The sequence below is a fragment of the Haliotis rubra genome, unplaced genomic scaffold, assembly GCF_003918875.1.
Source record: "Haliotis rubra isolate DU_JTF1 unplaced genomic scaffold, ASM391887v1 Scf695, whole genome shotgun sequence".
NCBI classification, from domain to species: domain Eukaryota; kingdom Metazoa; phylum Mollusca; class Gastropoda; order Lepetellida; family Haliotidae; genus Haliotis; species Haliotis rubra.
The window spans coordinates 273,596-290,559 of record NW_025767407.1 but is presented as its reverse complement, the minus strand read 5'-3'; the positions used below and the strand labels follow the sequence as shown (position 1 = coordinate 290,559).

Genomic DNA, 16,964 nt, shown 5'->3' with positions numbered 1-16,964 from the left:
AAGAATGGCAATGTGACCATATTGTGCTTTAAAGACATCTTTTGTGGCATACTCCCCATGGAGTTGAGACAGACACATATGGACAATAGCACATTACAAATACCGATATATTTCATTATACTGTTATATATTATTTGATGTATGAACTGTTACACAATATAAGTTGAAAATATATTTCTGGAAGTCATAAAACCCCACATCTTTCTGTCCGCTGCACAAGAATAATTATCATTACCCATAATCCATTCCTGAAGTGACACACAGTGACATGTGAGTCTGTCTAGTCATCATGGCACCCTGACAAGTCCCTATAAACACCATTTTACAAATATGTTGATGCTGCATGAGAAACTATGACAATAATTACATCATCATCTGCCCCGAGGTTCTTGCTGATCTGTAGCTGTGCCATCTGTTTCGAGAACACCCAGGTCTGAAGAAGTGGTAGGCGAACAGAGATCGGCACTACATCCTGTGGGTTGTCTCCCCTGGTCACTTGCATCACATATTCACACACCTGTACAATATATTAGCTTATTAGTTCTCACGTCAAGGTAAACCAAGACAAATACTTCATACTGGACAATATGGTGAAGCCGAATTGACAAAGATATTACTCAAATTTCCCATTGAATATTAGTTCACATGCTCATATAAGCCTGTACCCCATGCAACTAACATAGGCTGTTACATGACACTGACGTAAATGCTATAAACAGTGTATGAAATAAGGCCCGTCCGACCGACTGAGACTGGCTAGATTTCTGACGGACGGTCTAAAGTTACAGCTAGCAAGTCTGATATCTGGTAAACTTTTTAGATAACATGTTCCATATATCTGAGTAAATTCACCAAATCTTAAAATATAATTTTTCAAATTGAGCATTACATTTAGACTTGAAAACTACTGTTTGAACATTGAACTAGCGTATCACAAGCTCGAAGCACTGCATTGACATATGTTGTCCCTAAAACAGCGACACCTATCGATGCGTGGAGTTCAGCAAAAATGTAGTAAATACATTTTTCAGATTCATTGAATTATTCATTGTAACTAAAATCTGAGTTATTTTCTTTGGATTGTCTGGTCCGTTAAAATCCATTTGGAGCTGGTAACATTTTGAAGTTACCAGTTCTGAAGTCTGGCTGGGTTTTTGGCTTATTTCATACACAGCCTATCAACCTTGTTGTTTCTGAGTGCCATGGTATCAGCATTCAAAGGGATTTCCCTCACTGAGTTAGTTAAAAAATCTAGCTGAAATCAATTGAAGTTGTAAGGAAATGAACACAAATCAGTTTAGAAAGCTGACATCTGACTGGCTCATGACACCACACATTTGTCATCTAGACTCAGTGGTCAAAGTTCGCGCTGGGTACACCTGATGAATAGACCTAAATATTTAGGTCCATGCCTGACTAAAACCTACACTGAGGATCATTACATCATGTAATCTTACTAAGTATATAACTGGTTTTACCAGTATCCCAGTTTCCAATGTGAGATTCCTAATGTTAGAGGAAAGTTAAAAATGATAGAGGTAAAATATAGACCACCTGGTGAAATCCACAAGCATGTGTATAGAGTTGATAAGCCAGAAACAGTCAGGCCAAGCCTGGACTCAAACCTATGATCATAGGCTTCTGAATGCCAAAGGGAAGCAAGTCTGCACAGCAAAATGCATCACCTTACACAGCTGCATCACCTTACACAGCTGGGTCACCTGTGCCCCCATGTTATTCGAAAAACAAAACCACCTTCCTTGGTGAACAATTTTTACCTCAATTGCCTTCTTCAGATCTGGCATAGCATCAGGGCTGACAGTAGCAGTGTAGGGAGTCTTGCTCTTGTTGCTGGCGACTGCACTCTTCCCTTTATTCTTGCTGGGAGACTTGTCTCCCGGGGTTGGGGAGAAGGACCCTTCGTAAACCTCTTTAGGGGGAGGCTCAGGGATCCAAGGCTTGATGAGGCCGACAGACAGGGCATTACAGATGTTCACAAGCATCATGGTTTCTCTGTAATAGACACACAACACTGGTCATATGTAGCTGTTATAGCTGCTTAATCATTAGATTTCCATCCAAATTTTCAGTTTTTGAATTATATTTTCTTGCAAACAAATTAAAAGTACATATTTTTCAATAAGCGACCATACATGTGATCCAGACAGAACATGAATATTTGAGAGGACAATATCTGTGGTGCATTTCAACAAGCAAAGTAAAACTGAACACACATATTATTTAACTTAGTAGGTACTTGAGTACAAACTGATATTTAGAAAGACTTTGGTAGAGGCAGGGGAGGTGAAACTCTACTAATTTCTTTATTAAGATCAGGTGCCTGACTCTGAGAGTGTGGGTTCGAATGGGAGTCAACCCAGCAAAAGGTACTGGAATCTGTACTTTACTGAGAAAGCATAATCCCAAATAGAACATTTCTTATAATTTCTTTATTGCCTACACAAATCCATTTTGTTACTGTAGTTATATTTCTGTTTGCTGGTTTGGTTCTTGTTGCTTAACACCAGGCTCAGCAATATTTCAGCCATGTGTCTTCAATAATATCTAAGTCTGGTACAAACAATCAAGTGATTGACATAAGGAACAACAGCACACATGACTAATATGCAAAGACATGAAACAAACCCAGTCAGTGAGCCTGACCACAAATCTCCTATCCAGAGTTCCATGCGGCCAGGGAGCATAGTACCTCTGCCACAGGCCAGAAAGATGTGATGATTCGTCACATCTTGCATTGTCCATTCAATATAATGTACATATTTCGTAACTCTTTTATTTTTGACGAGTCTACACATCTAATTAAACATCTTTGATAGAATGGTTTAGTTTCACTGAAAAAATATCCTAAAACATGTGACACTATTTCGATTTGAGTAGCGATCCTTTGTTTACATAGGTTGTACGGCTCCACGTGCTGTCATCGAAGCCGACAGAGAGCAAACGATGTAGCCAATTTGATAACAAAATATGAACTGTCATAAATGTTACTGTCGCAGTTGTGGAAGAATTTATATGTAACAATATAAAACATTGTGAAGAGCACGCCGAAAAGCTTGCGTAAGGCCAGTCTCTTCTTATTATGAATATGCGCGTTTGTTTACAAACAAGAGAAAAGTCTGGTCACGTGATAGGCCAGTTAGCCTGAGGCAGTGATGTTATGCTAAGTCATGACTGTGCCGGAGTGTGCCTGACCACCTGATCCATCACAACACTTCCTATGACAAGCATAGGTTGATGGGGATCTAGATCCTTCACACATGACAATCCAGTTGCACTCACCCAGCATGTCCCACTGCCTTGAGGCCGTCCAGGATGGTGGAGAGAGTGTCGATGACATCCCTGTGTCTGTCCTGGGTGAACACGTGGTTGTTGTAGTTCCACACGTAGGCGGCTCCGCTACACACCAGCCATGGCTCCTCCAGCTCCACACCCAGGGTGAGGCCACGGAGGAAGGAGTTGGTGGCACACTCTGACAGGGACTTGATCCAGTCACTGGTACATGGGGAGAGCAATAGGATCATGGTGCTTATCTGGATTAGCTACATATTTCAATGTAGTTAATCTTCTTTGTCTTCTTTGAAAGTATAATTCATGGATATTGATCATGTAGAAGCTAAAGAAAAAGATGGCACTTTGATTATTCAGTGCATATCTGAATCATGAGAAAATAGTTAAAGTGAAGGACTGAACTGGGTGATAAAGTGAAGGTGAGGTGAGGTGAAATTGGGTTTAACGTCGTGCTTGAGAGATAAAGTGAAGGGCTGAACTGGGTTTACATATGGATAAAGTGAAGGACTGAACTGGGTTTACATATAAAGTGAAGGACTGAACCGAGTTTACATATGGATAAAGTGAAGGACTGAACTGGTTTTACATATGGATAAAGTGAAGGGCTGAACTGGGTTTACATATAAAGTGAAGGGCTGAACTGGGTTTACATATAAAGTGAAGGGCTGAACTGGGTTTACATATGGATAAAGTGAAGGACTGAACTGGGTTTACATATAAAGTGAAGGACTGAACTGAGTTTACATATGGATAAAGTGAAGGACTGAACTGGGTTTACTTATAGATAAAGTGAAGGACTGAACTGGGTTTACATATGGATAAAGTAAAGGACTGAACTGGGTTTACATATGGATAAAGTAAAGGACTGAACTGGGTTTACATATAGATAAAGTGAAGGACTGAACTGGGTTTACATATAGATAAAGTGAAGGAATGAACTAGGTTTACATATAAAGTGAAGGACTCAACTGGGTTTACACATAGATAAAGTGAAGACTGAACTGGGTTTAGACATAGATAAAGTGAAGGACTGAACTGGGTTTACATATAAAGTGAAGGACTGAACTCGATTTACATATTGATAAAGTGAAGGACTGAACTGGGTTTACATATAAGTAAAGGACTAAACTGGGTTTACATATAAAGTGAAGGACTGAACTGGGTTTACAAATGGATAAAAGTGAAGGACTTAATTGGCAGTGTCATATTTTTACATTATATTTATTTGTGTAAATATGGTGTCATCTTTAGACAGTTTGGTTGTGGTAGTTTTATTGGATTAGGTTTTTATTAGAGTATGTATGGTATTTGTCTCCAGCTTGATTGCCCCAAGCTGGACCTGGGCTCTATTGTGGGAGAGCAGGGTGTTCTTTTGTTCTTCATTCAGGGGGCAAGCTAATCCTTGATCTTTTATTGGTCAGTTTAATGTTGTCTACTTTTCTTCACTACGATCAGCACATTTGAAATAAGTCTACCACCTACAGCTGCACAAGAGGCACCTTAAAACAAGAGTTTTGACATTTCGGCAGACATCTTAGTTCTCCTTTTCTGCTCTACAACTACTCTCTGTTCAAGGTTAGTTAATCAAATTATAAACAATAAGTAGGTTCTAATATTTAAGTATAGTTATATTATAAACATTATAAGTCAAATAATGTTTATAGGTATGATTTTCATTTTTAAGGCATAAAGATTATTATGTTAAGTTTATTAGTAATATAGTAATATTTATAAGGTCAGGTGACACAGCATTTGTGCCTGTTCAGCAGCCATTTTTGTCGGACATGTTGGTACATGTAATGTTTGTGCCACAATTATTTTAATAACTGTTTATTGTATATATTTGCAAGGAAATCACAGCATATATAAGGTTGTGCTGGTAAGGCATATATAATGTGTTCATATTTCCTGTATATTATTGCCACAAATATGTGTGAAGAGTTATGTATTTCTATCATGGTTATCATTGTGATATTTTGCTGCTGTATAATCTATATAATGCTTTTTGTGAACTGCATCTATTTATTACTTATGTCTTATTGGAATTGAGGCAGAGTAAGTAATATCTCATTGAGTATATTGTGACCAGATATATAATTATTAGAAGTAACTGTAACTACACTACTCTAGTTTAGATGTGATATGACCGTTTTAATGATTATTGTTTTGTATTATGTTACAGGGTGAAATAAAAATGTAATACACATCTTGAGCAATAAAATTGTGGAGCAAGTCACAGCTCACACCCTCAGCAGGCGTTGGTTTTCAATCAAGAGAACCACACCTACCCTGCTACACATATATGGACGAATTGAAGGACTGGGTTAGGTTAAAAAATGGATAAAGTGAAGGAATGAATTGGTTTTACAAATGGATAATGTACAGGAAAAAATTGAAAAAGGTTATCAAAGGAGGAAATGTCTGTGGCCCAGATGGAGGTTAACCACTTTGGTAAAACCTCCGTGCAGATAAATCAATAATCATAATTATGTTCAATACAGTCCAGTGTCTTTGTCCTAGATGATGCCAAGAGAAACATGAGGGAACAAAAGGTTATGTCTGTACTTCTGTAGCTCACCAATACTCAATCCATTCTGGGTCCTCCTCTGGCTTCTTGGCCACATATCCCTTGGGATGCTTACTCTTGTCCTCTGGGGGTATTGGCTGGTCATTCATCTGGACTCCCTCATTGCGGAGGAGGTGGACCATTGCCTGAAGACATAAGGTCAAACTACATCTGAACCATTACTAAGTCATGTATCAAACTTACGTGTACTGAGACAGGATAGAGTCAAAATGGGAGCCTTAATGAAGATCCATTACGATTCTGTAACTGAAAATATGACTGGGTACTTCTTCATATGTCTAACACAGCTCGGGTAAGTACAAACGTTTGCTGTATTTTTGAAACAATAGAGCCATATGACAGCAGGGAGCACCACCTAAACTTGACATATTTTAAACAAGAGTCATCAGAAGATGACATATCCCCCCGGCCCCCACATCTTTGAAAGAACAAATAATCTGACAGTTACTTAAAGTCCAGCTTGATTTTAGACTAAATGCAAATCGTTTCCATGGAAATCATGAAAATAATAAATCACAAAAATCTGCAAATAGCAAAAGGCACCACTTTGAGATCTGCCTCACATATCTGCCAAGTTTTGCTGAAAGATATTGAGAAGTTTTCGAGTTGTGCTCCGGAAACGAAACCCACCCCTCACTTTTGGGACTAAGTCTGAATCGTTTCCATGGAAACCGGGAAAAATAAAAATGGCAAAAATCTTCAAATAGCAAAAGGCACCACTTAAGGTTCTGTTTGATATATCTACCAAGTTTTGTTGAAATATATTGAACGGTTCTTGAGTTATACTCCGGAAACGAAGCCCACCCCCCCTTTTGGGATTAAGTCCGAATCGTTTCCATGAAAATCGGGAAAAATAAATATGCCAAAATTCTGCCAAATAACAAAAGGCACCACTTTGGCATCTGCCAAGTTTTGCTGAAAGATATTAAGAAGTTTTCCAGTTGTGCTCCGGAAACGAAACCCACCCCTTCCTTTTGAGACTAAGTCCGAATCATTTCCATGGAAACCGAGAAAATAATAAATCACAAATATCTGCAAATAGCAAAAGGCACCACTTCAAGATCTGCCTCACATATCTGCCACCATTAGTGGTGCTCCGGAAACAAAATGATTACGGACGGACGGACAGACGGACGGGACGGACAATCGGACGGACGACCGGGACCCACCATTTCTAGAGATGCTAGTTTTATTTCTTGATACTGTTATATTCTAGTTGATTTTACTGTCATTCGATGACAGGTTTTTATAATTTACATGTATTTATGGTGAATTCTAAACTTGTTTTAGTCACGATATGTCTGAAATATTGCCGATGTGACTGTAAATCTTCACTCATTCACTCACTACATATTGTAAACATATGGGTGACTGTTCCAAGTTTTGGATGTGATGAGCAATAGCTTTAACACAGCTCCTCATTGATCCTGTTCACATATATTTTATCAATGTTTGCTGATATAAAAGATTTGTGTCAGGCTCACCTCTCCCTGAATAAAGCTGACCTCGGCCAGAATCCTGATGAGATCTTTATCATACAGACTGACTTTGATTGGAGTTGTAGGACGACTCCCCAACCGACTCCCTGTCTTCTCCGTGGGGACCTCATCTCTGGACTCCCTCTCTGCTGTACGACTCCTCTCTTGCTTGGGACTACATGTTGAATATAAGAAGTCCACTGCATGCTGATTTCTGGTTATTGTTTCAACTTGAGACTCGACATGTAGGAATTGAAAAAGTACTAGTTTCATCAACTTTTGAACTGTATTATTTACCCATGAAGATTCGGGTTAGAATCTGTTTTCAGCAACCCATGCTTGTCGTCAGAGGCGACTAACAGGATCGGGTGGTCAGACTTGCTGCCTTGGTTGACACATGTCATCGTATCCCAACTGTGTAGATCAATGCCCATGCTGTTGATCACTGGATTGTCTGGTCCAGACACGATTATTTAGACCGCCGCCATATAGCTTGAATATTGCTGAGTGCAGCGTTAACCAACAACCGAACAATCTATGTTGATTTCTGATAACAAATTTACCTTGTTTAAGGTGCACTGCCTTTTATCTATGATCTCTTATTAGGGTGCATATCACTGCTTCAGGTGCATGTGACTCAACCAACAGCTTGTGACCCTTACCTCTACCGTCTTCATAAATCACACTTCACCGACATCAATGAAAAATAATTCTTCAGTTTGATGTTCTATCACTTGTAGATACTGATAGTATCATTCATGCATCAGCTCTTACCTTTCAGTCTTCACAGGTTGCGCAGTCCTCCATCTACTGTCGTCGTACAGAATACAGAACCGACTGGCCACTCTACAGACGTCCCACACCTCCTGCTTCCTGGCAGTCTTAGCAAGATCCGCCCACAATCTGGCCCTGTAACACAATGGTATTCCTGTACGGCTTTAGCCTAAAGGTATATCAAATTAATCTACTGTAACACATTTCACACAAAATATTGGCTGAACTACAGGTGTATCGTCTTCTCCAATTTTCACATAGAAGCTAACTTGTATTTGGCTTTTTTCACAATTCCAACACGAGATCATTTAAACATTTAATGTAATAACTTCCAACACCTTTAGTCATTAATCCAACTCCTTAGAAACTTGAACGTAAACATTTTTGCCTGGGATACAAACTTCAAACCTTCAGATTGTAAAGCTGACAATACCACTCTGTTACCATGTGTGGGTGATGAATGTAGCATATGGATTTTCGTGAATACTTATATCAATTTCAGTAACTTTTGTTAGCTGTAATGCATTAATGGAAGGGGTGGAAAAAGTTTTGCTACCCCAAGTAGGGTTAACTTATTGATGTCAATACTCTCCACAACACATCAGCAAATAATGATCAACTGATGCCTGTGGTCCCATGATGCAACTGGAGGCAGACTGACTGATACACCTCTAAAATGTAGGCATAACTCTCACCTCTCCCTCTCATTCTCATCCCCAGTCTCTTGAGATGACCTTCAGCCTTCTTCACACAACTTGGTGAACTGCCTGATGACTTGCAAAACAACACAGCTGTCTGATGACCCTCAACAGTTTGGGGACCCCTTACCACCAGCAATGTCTGCAAAATGGGGATTCAACACCACTTGCTATGCATGTCTTCCTCAACTTTGCTAGTTTGGGGACAAAATATATATCACTTACAAAATCTCTGGAACATCTATGGAATTTGGTGAAGAAATATTGCACGGATGTGGTCCCATGGAGATTCTATGTTATAAAATGACTGCCATCAACCCATGATTGTAATAAGCCCGACAACATAGATCAGGTGATAAGGTTGACTGCATGTCATTATATGCTGATATTATCAATCACTGGTTAGTCTAGCTAAAACCTGGTTGTGTTCTGGCCTTCTTTCATATAAATGGCTGAAATACTTCTGAGTGCTTTACTTAACAAAACACAAACAAATATTTTGGTGTAAATAGTCACTGTAGACATTTACAGGAATAATCAAGTCCATATAGATACCTTTTGTATCACTCTCACTGTCCAGAACTAAGAGGAAAGCATCAGGTGCCAGAGCTTCACCAGCCTTGACCAACAGTGACCGCTTCATACTTAATAGTTCCGAATCTGCTATGCGTGCCTGAGACAAGATTGCAGAATTTAAGTATATTGCTTGTTTTCAATATGTTACAAGAAAAAGTATTACACACCTTGACTTTCATACCAATGACTTTAAAACCATGTGCTTTTCTAATAATTGTATAAAAAAAAACATCAATGATTTAATTTGAATTCAAATGCTACTAAACATTATAGTCAGGTTTATCATCAATGTTGCTCCTCTACTTAGCCTACCTGTTCTATGATCATGGCAGCCTGGTCCTCTGGTCTCTCTGGAGCCTTGTACAGCTCCGACCTCAGCTCCAGTCTGTGGAGCGCCACCTCCAGCCTCTCCCGGTACACACCACCATCATCCAGCTCCAGGGCCTGACAGGGTTCAGTGCATATATTGGTAGATTTAAAACAATATAAAAGCTATGAGAAGTTGTGGATTACCTGTCCTTTGTGAATTATTTTTCTATATGCAAAACGTTTCAAGAAAATTAACAAAATGTTGGAATGTTGTTCATCAGTTCAGTTGAAAAGAAACACATGAAATCATTTGTGATGCTGTTTTCTGTTAATGAATGTCAAAACCACTTTACAATGATCAAACTTGTGAAACTTATGAACCTGTATGGAATAATCCAAATCTTTACATGAACCGTCTGCTCAGAATGTGGCTCAATCGTCAAATGTGTGGAGGCAAGGAACTACTGACCCTGTCCTTATGGCCTCTACTATCGTACATATGTGAAAATGAGAGATTAGCTCTCCCTACGTGTAAAGTATTTTATATTCATTTCAACATGGATTGACAACAGAAGTCAGTGAGTAAAGATTTTCCATCTTAAAGCAATTCTTCAGAATTGAATTTCATGTTGAAAAATCCATTGCTGTGTATTGGGGTAGCCATAATATACAGTAAACTGCAGTTACAACAAACTCAAAGGGACTACAAGTGTAAGCTTGTTATTACTGTGGTGTGGCCCGGACACCAATCGGAATAATCTGGGTGCTCGCAGTTCATCCGGGTCACTGTTAATGTAGCGAGGTTGGGAGACACACGTGTGTGTCCTCGCTTGCGGTTCATCTCGAAGTAAAGAGTTATCAGTCTAACAGTGTTCAGTCTTATTTTGCGGGTACATCATTACTGTAGTTCATTACATTTCAACTGAAATATACAGCAAGTGTCTGGGATTAAATAGAGCAGTTCCTGATATCCGTCAGTTTGTTGCACGCATGTTCATTACTAAGGTAGTTTACGGTACTGACATCAACTGTATGGTGAGGTGAGGTGAAATTGGGTTTAACGTCGTGCGTATGTGTATGTGCGGCTGCTTGTACTAGCCCAGACTTAAGCTGGTTTTATAGTGCTAGCTCACTGAGATACCATGCCGCAGTGAAGCATGAATACTCCACTCAGGCACATTACACTGACTCCGAGCTGACCAGTCCTTGTTGTACCCATTAATGCCAAGCGCCAGGCAGGGACCAACAAGTACCATATTTTAACGTCTTTTGGTATGACGCGGTCGGGGATCGAACCCGCGACCTTCCGCTCTCGGGGCGGACGCTCTAACCACTACACCACGGGAGGCGGCCTCAACTGTACGGAGAGTGAGACGATACACACCTTCCTGAGGTGCTCCATGGCCACCTGGATCTGTTCCCGATCCTCCTCACACTTGGCCAGCTCCGTGTGCACTTGACACCGCAGCAGGATCAGCAGACTGAAACATCCACAACACAGATGACACCAACACCAGGAGTACTTGGTGGAGGTGGAAAACAATTTTACACAGGAATCAAGTGCTGCACCATCGCTCATGCTTTCAACCATTGGCTTTGCAGCTGTGTTATAGTGAAAACGTGAGTTTGTGTTAATGCTACCTTTAACAATATCTAGTAACCAAATGCATGATTATAGGTACACAACCACATCAAACCGCATTGCAGAACCAACCCTCCCCCACCTCCCTGCCATGTCTGTATGTGAACATACCTCTGTATGTCTTCCAGTGCTTCAGCCACGAGAGTCAGGGGTTTCCTCACAGTCTGTCTGAGGTTTGGCTGGAGTAGCGGCAGACATAGGTTCCACTGAGTCACACATCCAGCCTGGAGGATGTTGGGGTCCCCCTGTCGGATAGCATTCATAATGGCCTCCTCACAACGCTTGATGGCTTGTTGACGAACCTGGAAGAATAAAGGCAAGGTTTGTAGGTTTGAGATTTCCAGTGTGAGTGAATCTTTTTCATAGAGATCGTCCTTGGGGTACATATATGCATTTTCTGCGGCTGAAAATGTCCTGTGACAGTTGTATCAATGTTTTAATAAAAATATTGTACAATAAATAAAAAAAAATTATCTATTATACGGCCCCCCCAACCCGTGGAGTTACCTCCCTGCTACGCATGCGCAGCCAACCAGGTAAGCACCTAGGCCCCTATCATCATTCCTTCTGCTGAATAAATCAGTGAACAGAATTGCGGGGAGGTGGGCCGCCCTACCCCAAGGGCGACTCTCTTCAAAGAATTGAAAACCTCTACAGGTTTGTTTAAGTTTTACGCCACTTTTAGCAACATTCCTGCAATATCACAACAGGTGACAACAGAAATGGCCTTCAAACATTGTACCCTTTGGCTTCCAGACATTTGGCACTTTGTCTATGAATTATCATAACATCGGTCACCAGTGAAAGAGCCGAATAAGACCTGATCATCAGCATACTTGTCGCAAAGGGCATTCCACTCCATTTGTGTACTCTGATACCTAATTGACCACCATAACATACAGGTAGCCATAAAGTATTAAAAAAAACTTCAGTACAATCGTAATGTACTTCCAACTGAACCTTTTACCCATGCACTCAGTCCGTGTGATAATGATTCGCAGACTTTACTGAACAACCACTCGATAGTTTAACTCCAAACCTTGAAAATTATATGTGTCAAAAACTGCTTGTGGCCAAATAATCTTTTGAACATATACTGACTGTGTGTGATCTCATGCTCTACATACCTCCACAGCAGACTTGTGGTAAGATTCCTGTTTCTCTCCCAGACACTTGACCATCAGATCACACTGCAGGAACTCCAGCTCCAGGTAGAAACCCTGCTCCTGTAGACACAACAATAGCTGGATATTGTGTCAGCATTGACTCTAGTCACCATTGCCTTGTGCTTTCTTCCAAATACACACGGATACAGTGTTATTTCAGTTTGTTCATTTTGTTCATTACTTCCCCAGTAACATATTTGCTGTTTTATTTTCACAAAGGGATGTCAAACTTGATAAACTCATCTACATGTTTATGAATATTAATTCAACTACTTTTCAGTTCTCAAACATTACTCACATTGGAGCACTGTCCACTGTTGAAACCAACAGATTTACTTTATTGAGATTCTTATTCAAAATAAGTGAATGCTACTTTTCAGAATTTGGATGTTTCTATTGTTTGAGAAGCCATACATTCAACATCTTATCAGAGAAATCAGTTTAATGATATTATAACAGGGAGTGTGAATGTAAGCAGAGTCACTTTGATGCTTCAGATCTGTCTCTATAACATTTCAATGTGACGATCCACCTACTCTTCAACTCCACATATATATGCTACTTCGGTGTCTAATTTGAACACAATATATATCAAATAACATATCAAATAGCCTTTCAAGACCTGTGCTAAAAGACCTTATTTCTTCATTATCATTTTTACCTGATACATTAGGTGACACTTTAGTGAATGCAGAGCCCTCTAGCAGTCTGACACTCAATCACCAATCCCTTTTGTAACAACACAAGCAAGATATCACAGGGCTCCAGATAAGGGCCGTATCGGCGTATGTACGGATATAAAATAAGCACGATATGGTAGGAAATAATTTTGAAAACGTAGCAGATACGCACCACAGCAATGGTGTACGGTCTTAGAATCATTTACAGATGTATTTACCTGAAAACGTATTGTTTTATTGTTTATTGACCTGTTTACACAAGAGTAGTAATGTTGTGGTGCATATATGAAACGAAACACAAGATTACTGATACTTCATTAAATTCCATTCAGTACTCTGAATGTACTCTTATTGTTTTCCAGTACTCCTATATAGAAAACATAAGGGAGTACGTACTTCTGATCATGAAAAATTATCTGGAGCCCTGTATCACAAAAGCAACTAAGAGGATTCTATGAACTTACCTTCACTACACACGTCTTGGTATGTTCCACACAAGCTTCACCCAGTTCACCAAAGTCTAGATCCAGACACATTCTTCCCAGCTCCAGGAGAAGATGAGGCCTAAAGAGATATTGTACATGGCTATTATCAAATCTGAAACTTTAGCCATTTGTCTGAACCCCAAGTCTAGCAAAACAATGTTCTACTAAAAATTATGATAAGAGCCACTTTCAGGCTTCAACAGGTTTTAGCGCAGATAGCTTGTTCTGGTGCTATGCTAATGTTTATCCTTCATTGCATACAAAATTATAATTAATTTTTAACTGTTGAAACAACAAAAACATTAAATCATACACGATTGCACTACTACATTGTTTATCATAATTAATGTCAAAGTTGAGCGTAGATGTTCAACTTGAACACAGATCCAGTTCAGCTGGAGATTCAGGGTTGAACCAATCAGTAATAGACTTTATTTGTCTGTGTGCCTGTACATTACCATGGTTACATTCAAATGAATTTTAATATAAAATTCAACACAATATAAAATACTAGTGCTGGGAATTGGTAAAATCTCATAATTGATGATTGGTTCATTACAACCAATCAATCACTGAAAATAATTGCTTAGCGTCATTTATGAAATATTCCTGATTATTTTTGTTAATGGACCAAAAAATAAAGAAAAAAACATGTTTGGTGTCTTTTGCAAGTTGCACAAATGCATTTGCAAATTTCACATCTTTAAAGGATGACTAGTAGGTTAGGAACATAAATTTCTTGGAGTCTTTAAGATAAATTCTATCATGACTTGGAACGAGCTTGTAGTGGTCATGAAATGTAACAGACAAAACCAACCTTGCGAAAAATATTGTTAATGCAAACAAGTGTTCCAGATTTGTTGGTGTTCGATTATGAGAAAACATGATCGACTGCTTGGTCGTTTAGTGACTGCGACCAATCTTCCATTATTTCAATTAATCGGACCACCACTATAAAATACTGCACACACCCTATACAATGTAACCCAAAGAATATGTATAAATAGGCTGAATCACAACTAGTAACTGGTCACATACATATGTATACAATATTAATAAGTATATACAGATCCACCAATAACAATATATGGAGACGTTTCACTCAGCATGCAATGTTTAGAAGAAGATCAGGAAACAAAGCATTAAGAATATATCAGCTAAGCATGGAGAGAATGTAATAAAGTCCAAGCAATAAATGACGACATCAAACCAGGTACCTGAAATACACACAGAACACAGTGGTAATGAGTTTCACAAGTCCATATAATCAGCAGGTGAGAAAGAATGGGATGACAAGCTGGAAGATCACAATCAGATAACATTGAATCAGGGATTATCTCCCTTGAAACGAACATTCTTTGAATTGGTGAAATATCCTATGCCTAGTAATGTTTAAGTCTTGCTCTTATGATCAGTTATAAAAAAATAAGATAATCGTTATTTCTTATTCTGACACAGTATACTAGACTGTTATCAGGCTCCATGTGCACACTAAACTGGTTGCATACTCTATGAAGTGCAGTGTACTGATTTGCTATGTCATGCGTCCTTCGTCAGAGCTACAACCTTTTCCCTGGAAGAACGTCGGCTGAGTGGGTTAGACTGCTGACATTGTGTGTGGTGATAAAGTGTCTGACTATAAGAGTGTGGGTTCAAATCCCAGATGGGACTCAACCCAAAAGTTACTAGAATCTGTACTTTACTAAGAAAGTGTTATACCAAATAAACCTGTGTTACGAAACTCTTACAGATGTCTCTGTCTACAAGTGACACACACAATTCATATTCCACTCAGGAAACAGAATCGTCATAAAGCAGGCCTGACTTGCACAAAATAATTTCAAGACAAGGAAGATTGCATGTCAGTGTTGCCTGCAACTACATTCCAGACTTCGTGTGTTTTGATTTAATAAGAGCTCAGGTTATCAATGGTTATTTGTTGGTTAAAAAACATTTAATTCATTTTACAGGTTTCGAGGTGGCACTGAATTCACCTGGGTCTAGTCACATCATGAAACTTCGGCAGTCTCTGTGCAATATCATTTACTGTGAATCCTCAAAACAGCTGAACTGGCAGACCAATGGCAGACTGTCAATTGATAGATGTAAATGAGCTGTGCTTGGCACATAAATCTGCCTTGACTATTCCTTCCTCTATACAATCAAAAGGTATTGTCTTCCCCCATGTGTTTGCATTATGAGTGAGTGAGTTTAGTTTTATGCCACTTTTAGCAATATTCCAGCAATATCACAGCGAGGGACACCAGAACTTGGCTTCACACTTTGTACCCATGTGGGGAAGCGAACCTGGGTCTTCGGCATGACAAGCAAACGCTTTAAACACTAGGCTATCCCAGGCACTGCCCTAATATGTTATAATGATTGATGAAATTAGAGATGGTTTTGAACATGACCTAGCTATGCTACATAGTTTACTAACGGTAAGTTTTTGTCACTTTAGAACTACCATGATAAGTAAATCATTTCATATGACGAAAGCCTTTCAAGATAACTACTAAAATCAGCTTCGTCAAATATGCGTCTTGACCCAGCTTTTCTTTTTGAACCTGTTCTGAAATGTTTATGGTCGCATTTCCTAGGTGATTTGACGTGAGCATTATGAAATAGAAGAGTATCTCCAGTATTGCAAAGCATACAACTTTGTATGAAGATTTTAGAACATGACACACTTACAGGTATCATGGTTCAAAGCATGATAACACACTAGTGATGACTCATCAGAGAGCTATTAGCACTGAGGTAAAGGTGTCTACACTGACAGTCTACTAGCGACTACTCACTTTTCAGCACTATCAACAGCTATTTTCTTGGAGGTAGTGGGAGTGGGGGTTCGACGACCTCCCTTACCAGGGCTTTTCCTATAAATCAGGCAAGCAGTCAGAAACTAACAGCTTGAAAATAAACTTAATTGAAGCCAAACAACTTGCTTGTTTCTCAAACATCAAAAGTAAAGTCTTTGTTAATCAGTCCTGGGCTTGCCATATGGTGGACATTAGTTTATAACTTAGTTTTTATAAAAACGGTCTATTTCTCTCCTAATGATTTGAAATGAACAAATTCCTCAGACTATCAGTATTAAATTATTGCTTAGCCTCAAATAAAATACAAAGACATAAGTGAAAACAGTTTCTGATGCATGTTTCAGAAAATAGAAAAAAGGACTATTTTGTACACGAAATGAAAGTAATTTTTTTATTTATGTCTGCGTTATTTTCAAATGTGCTTGAGAAACAACCAAT

The 16,964-nt window shown here is 39.1% G+C and overlaps 1 protein-coding gene across 1 annotated transcript in view; it reads right to left on the bottom strand.

Moving 5' to 3' along the window:
* Positions 1-16,964, bottom strand: part of LOC124258502 (cilia- and flagella-associated protein 46-like) — an 88,164-nt gene that overhangs the window by 62,395 nt on the left and 8,805 nt on the right. Inside the window, 16 exon segments of the mRNA XM_046692574.1 lie at positions 368-517; positions 1,779-2,013; positions 3,301-3,513; positions 5,888-6,021; positions 7,381-7,549; positions 8,149-8,283; positions 8,844-8,868; positions 8,871-8,960; positions 8,962-8,988; positions 9,402-9,519; positions 9,735-9,866; positions 11,116-11,212; positions 11,485-11,675; positions 12,501-12,599; positions 13,684-13,783; positions 16,506-16,583. Coding sequence (XP_046548530.1) covers positions 368-517; positions 1,779-2,013; positions 3,301-3,513; positions 5,888-6,021; positions 7,381-7,549; positions 8,149-8,283; positions 8,844-8,868; positions 8,871-8,960; positions 8,962-8,988; positions 9,402-9,519; positions 9,735-9,866; positions 11,116-11,212; positions 11,485-11,675; positions 12,501-12,599; positions 13,684-13,783; positions 16,506-16,583 — 1,993 coding nt within the window.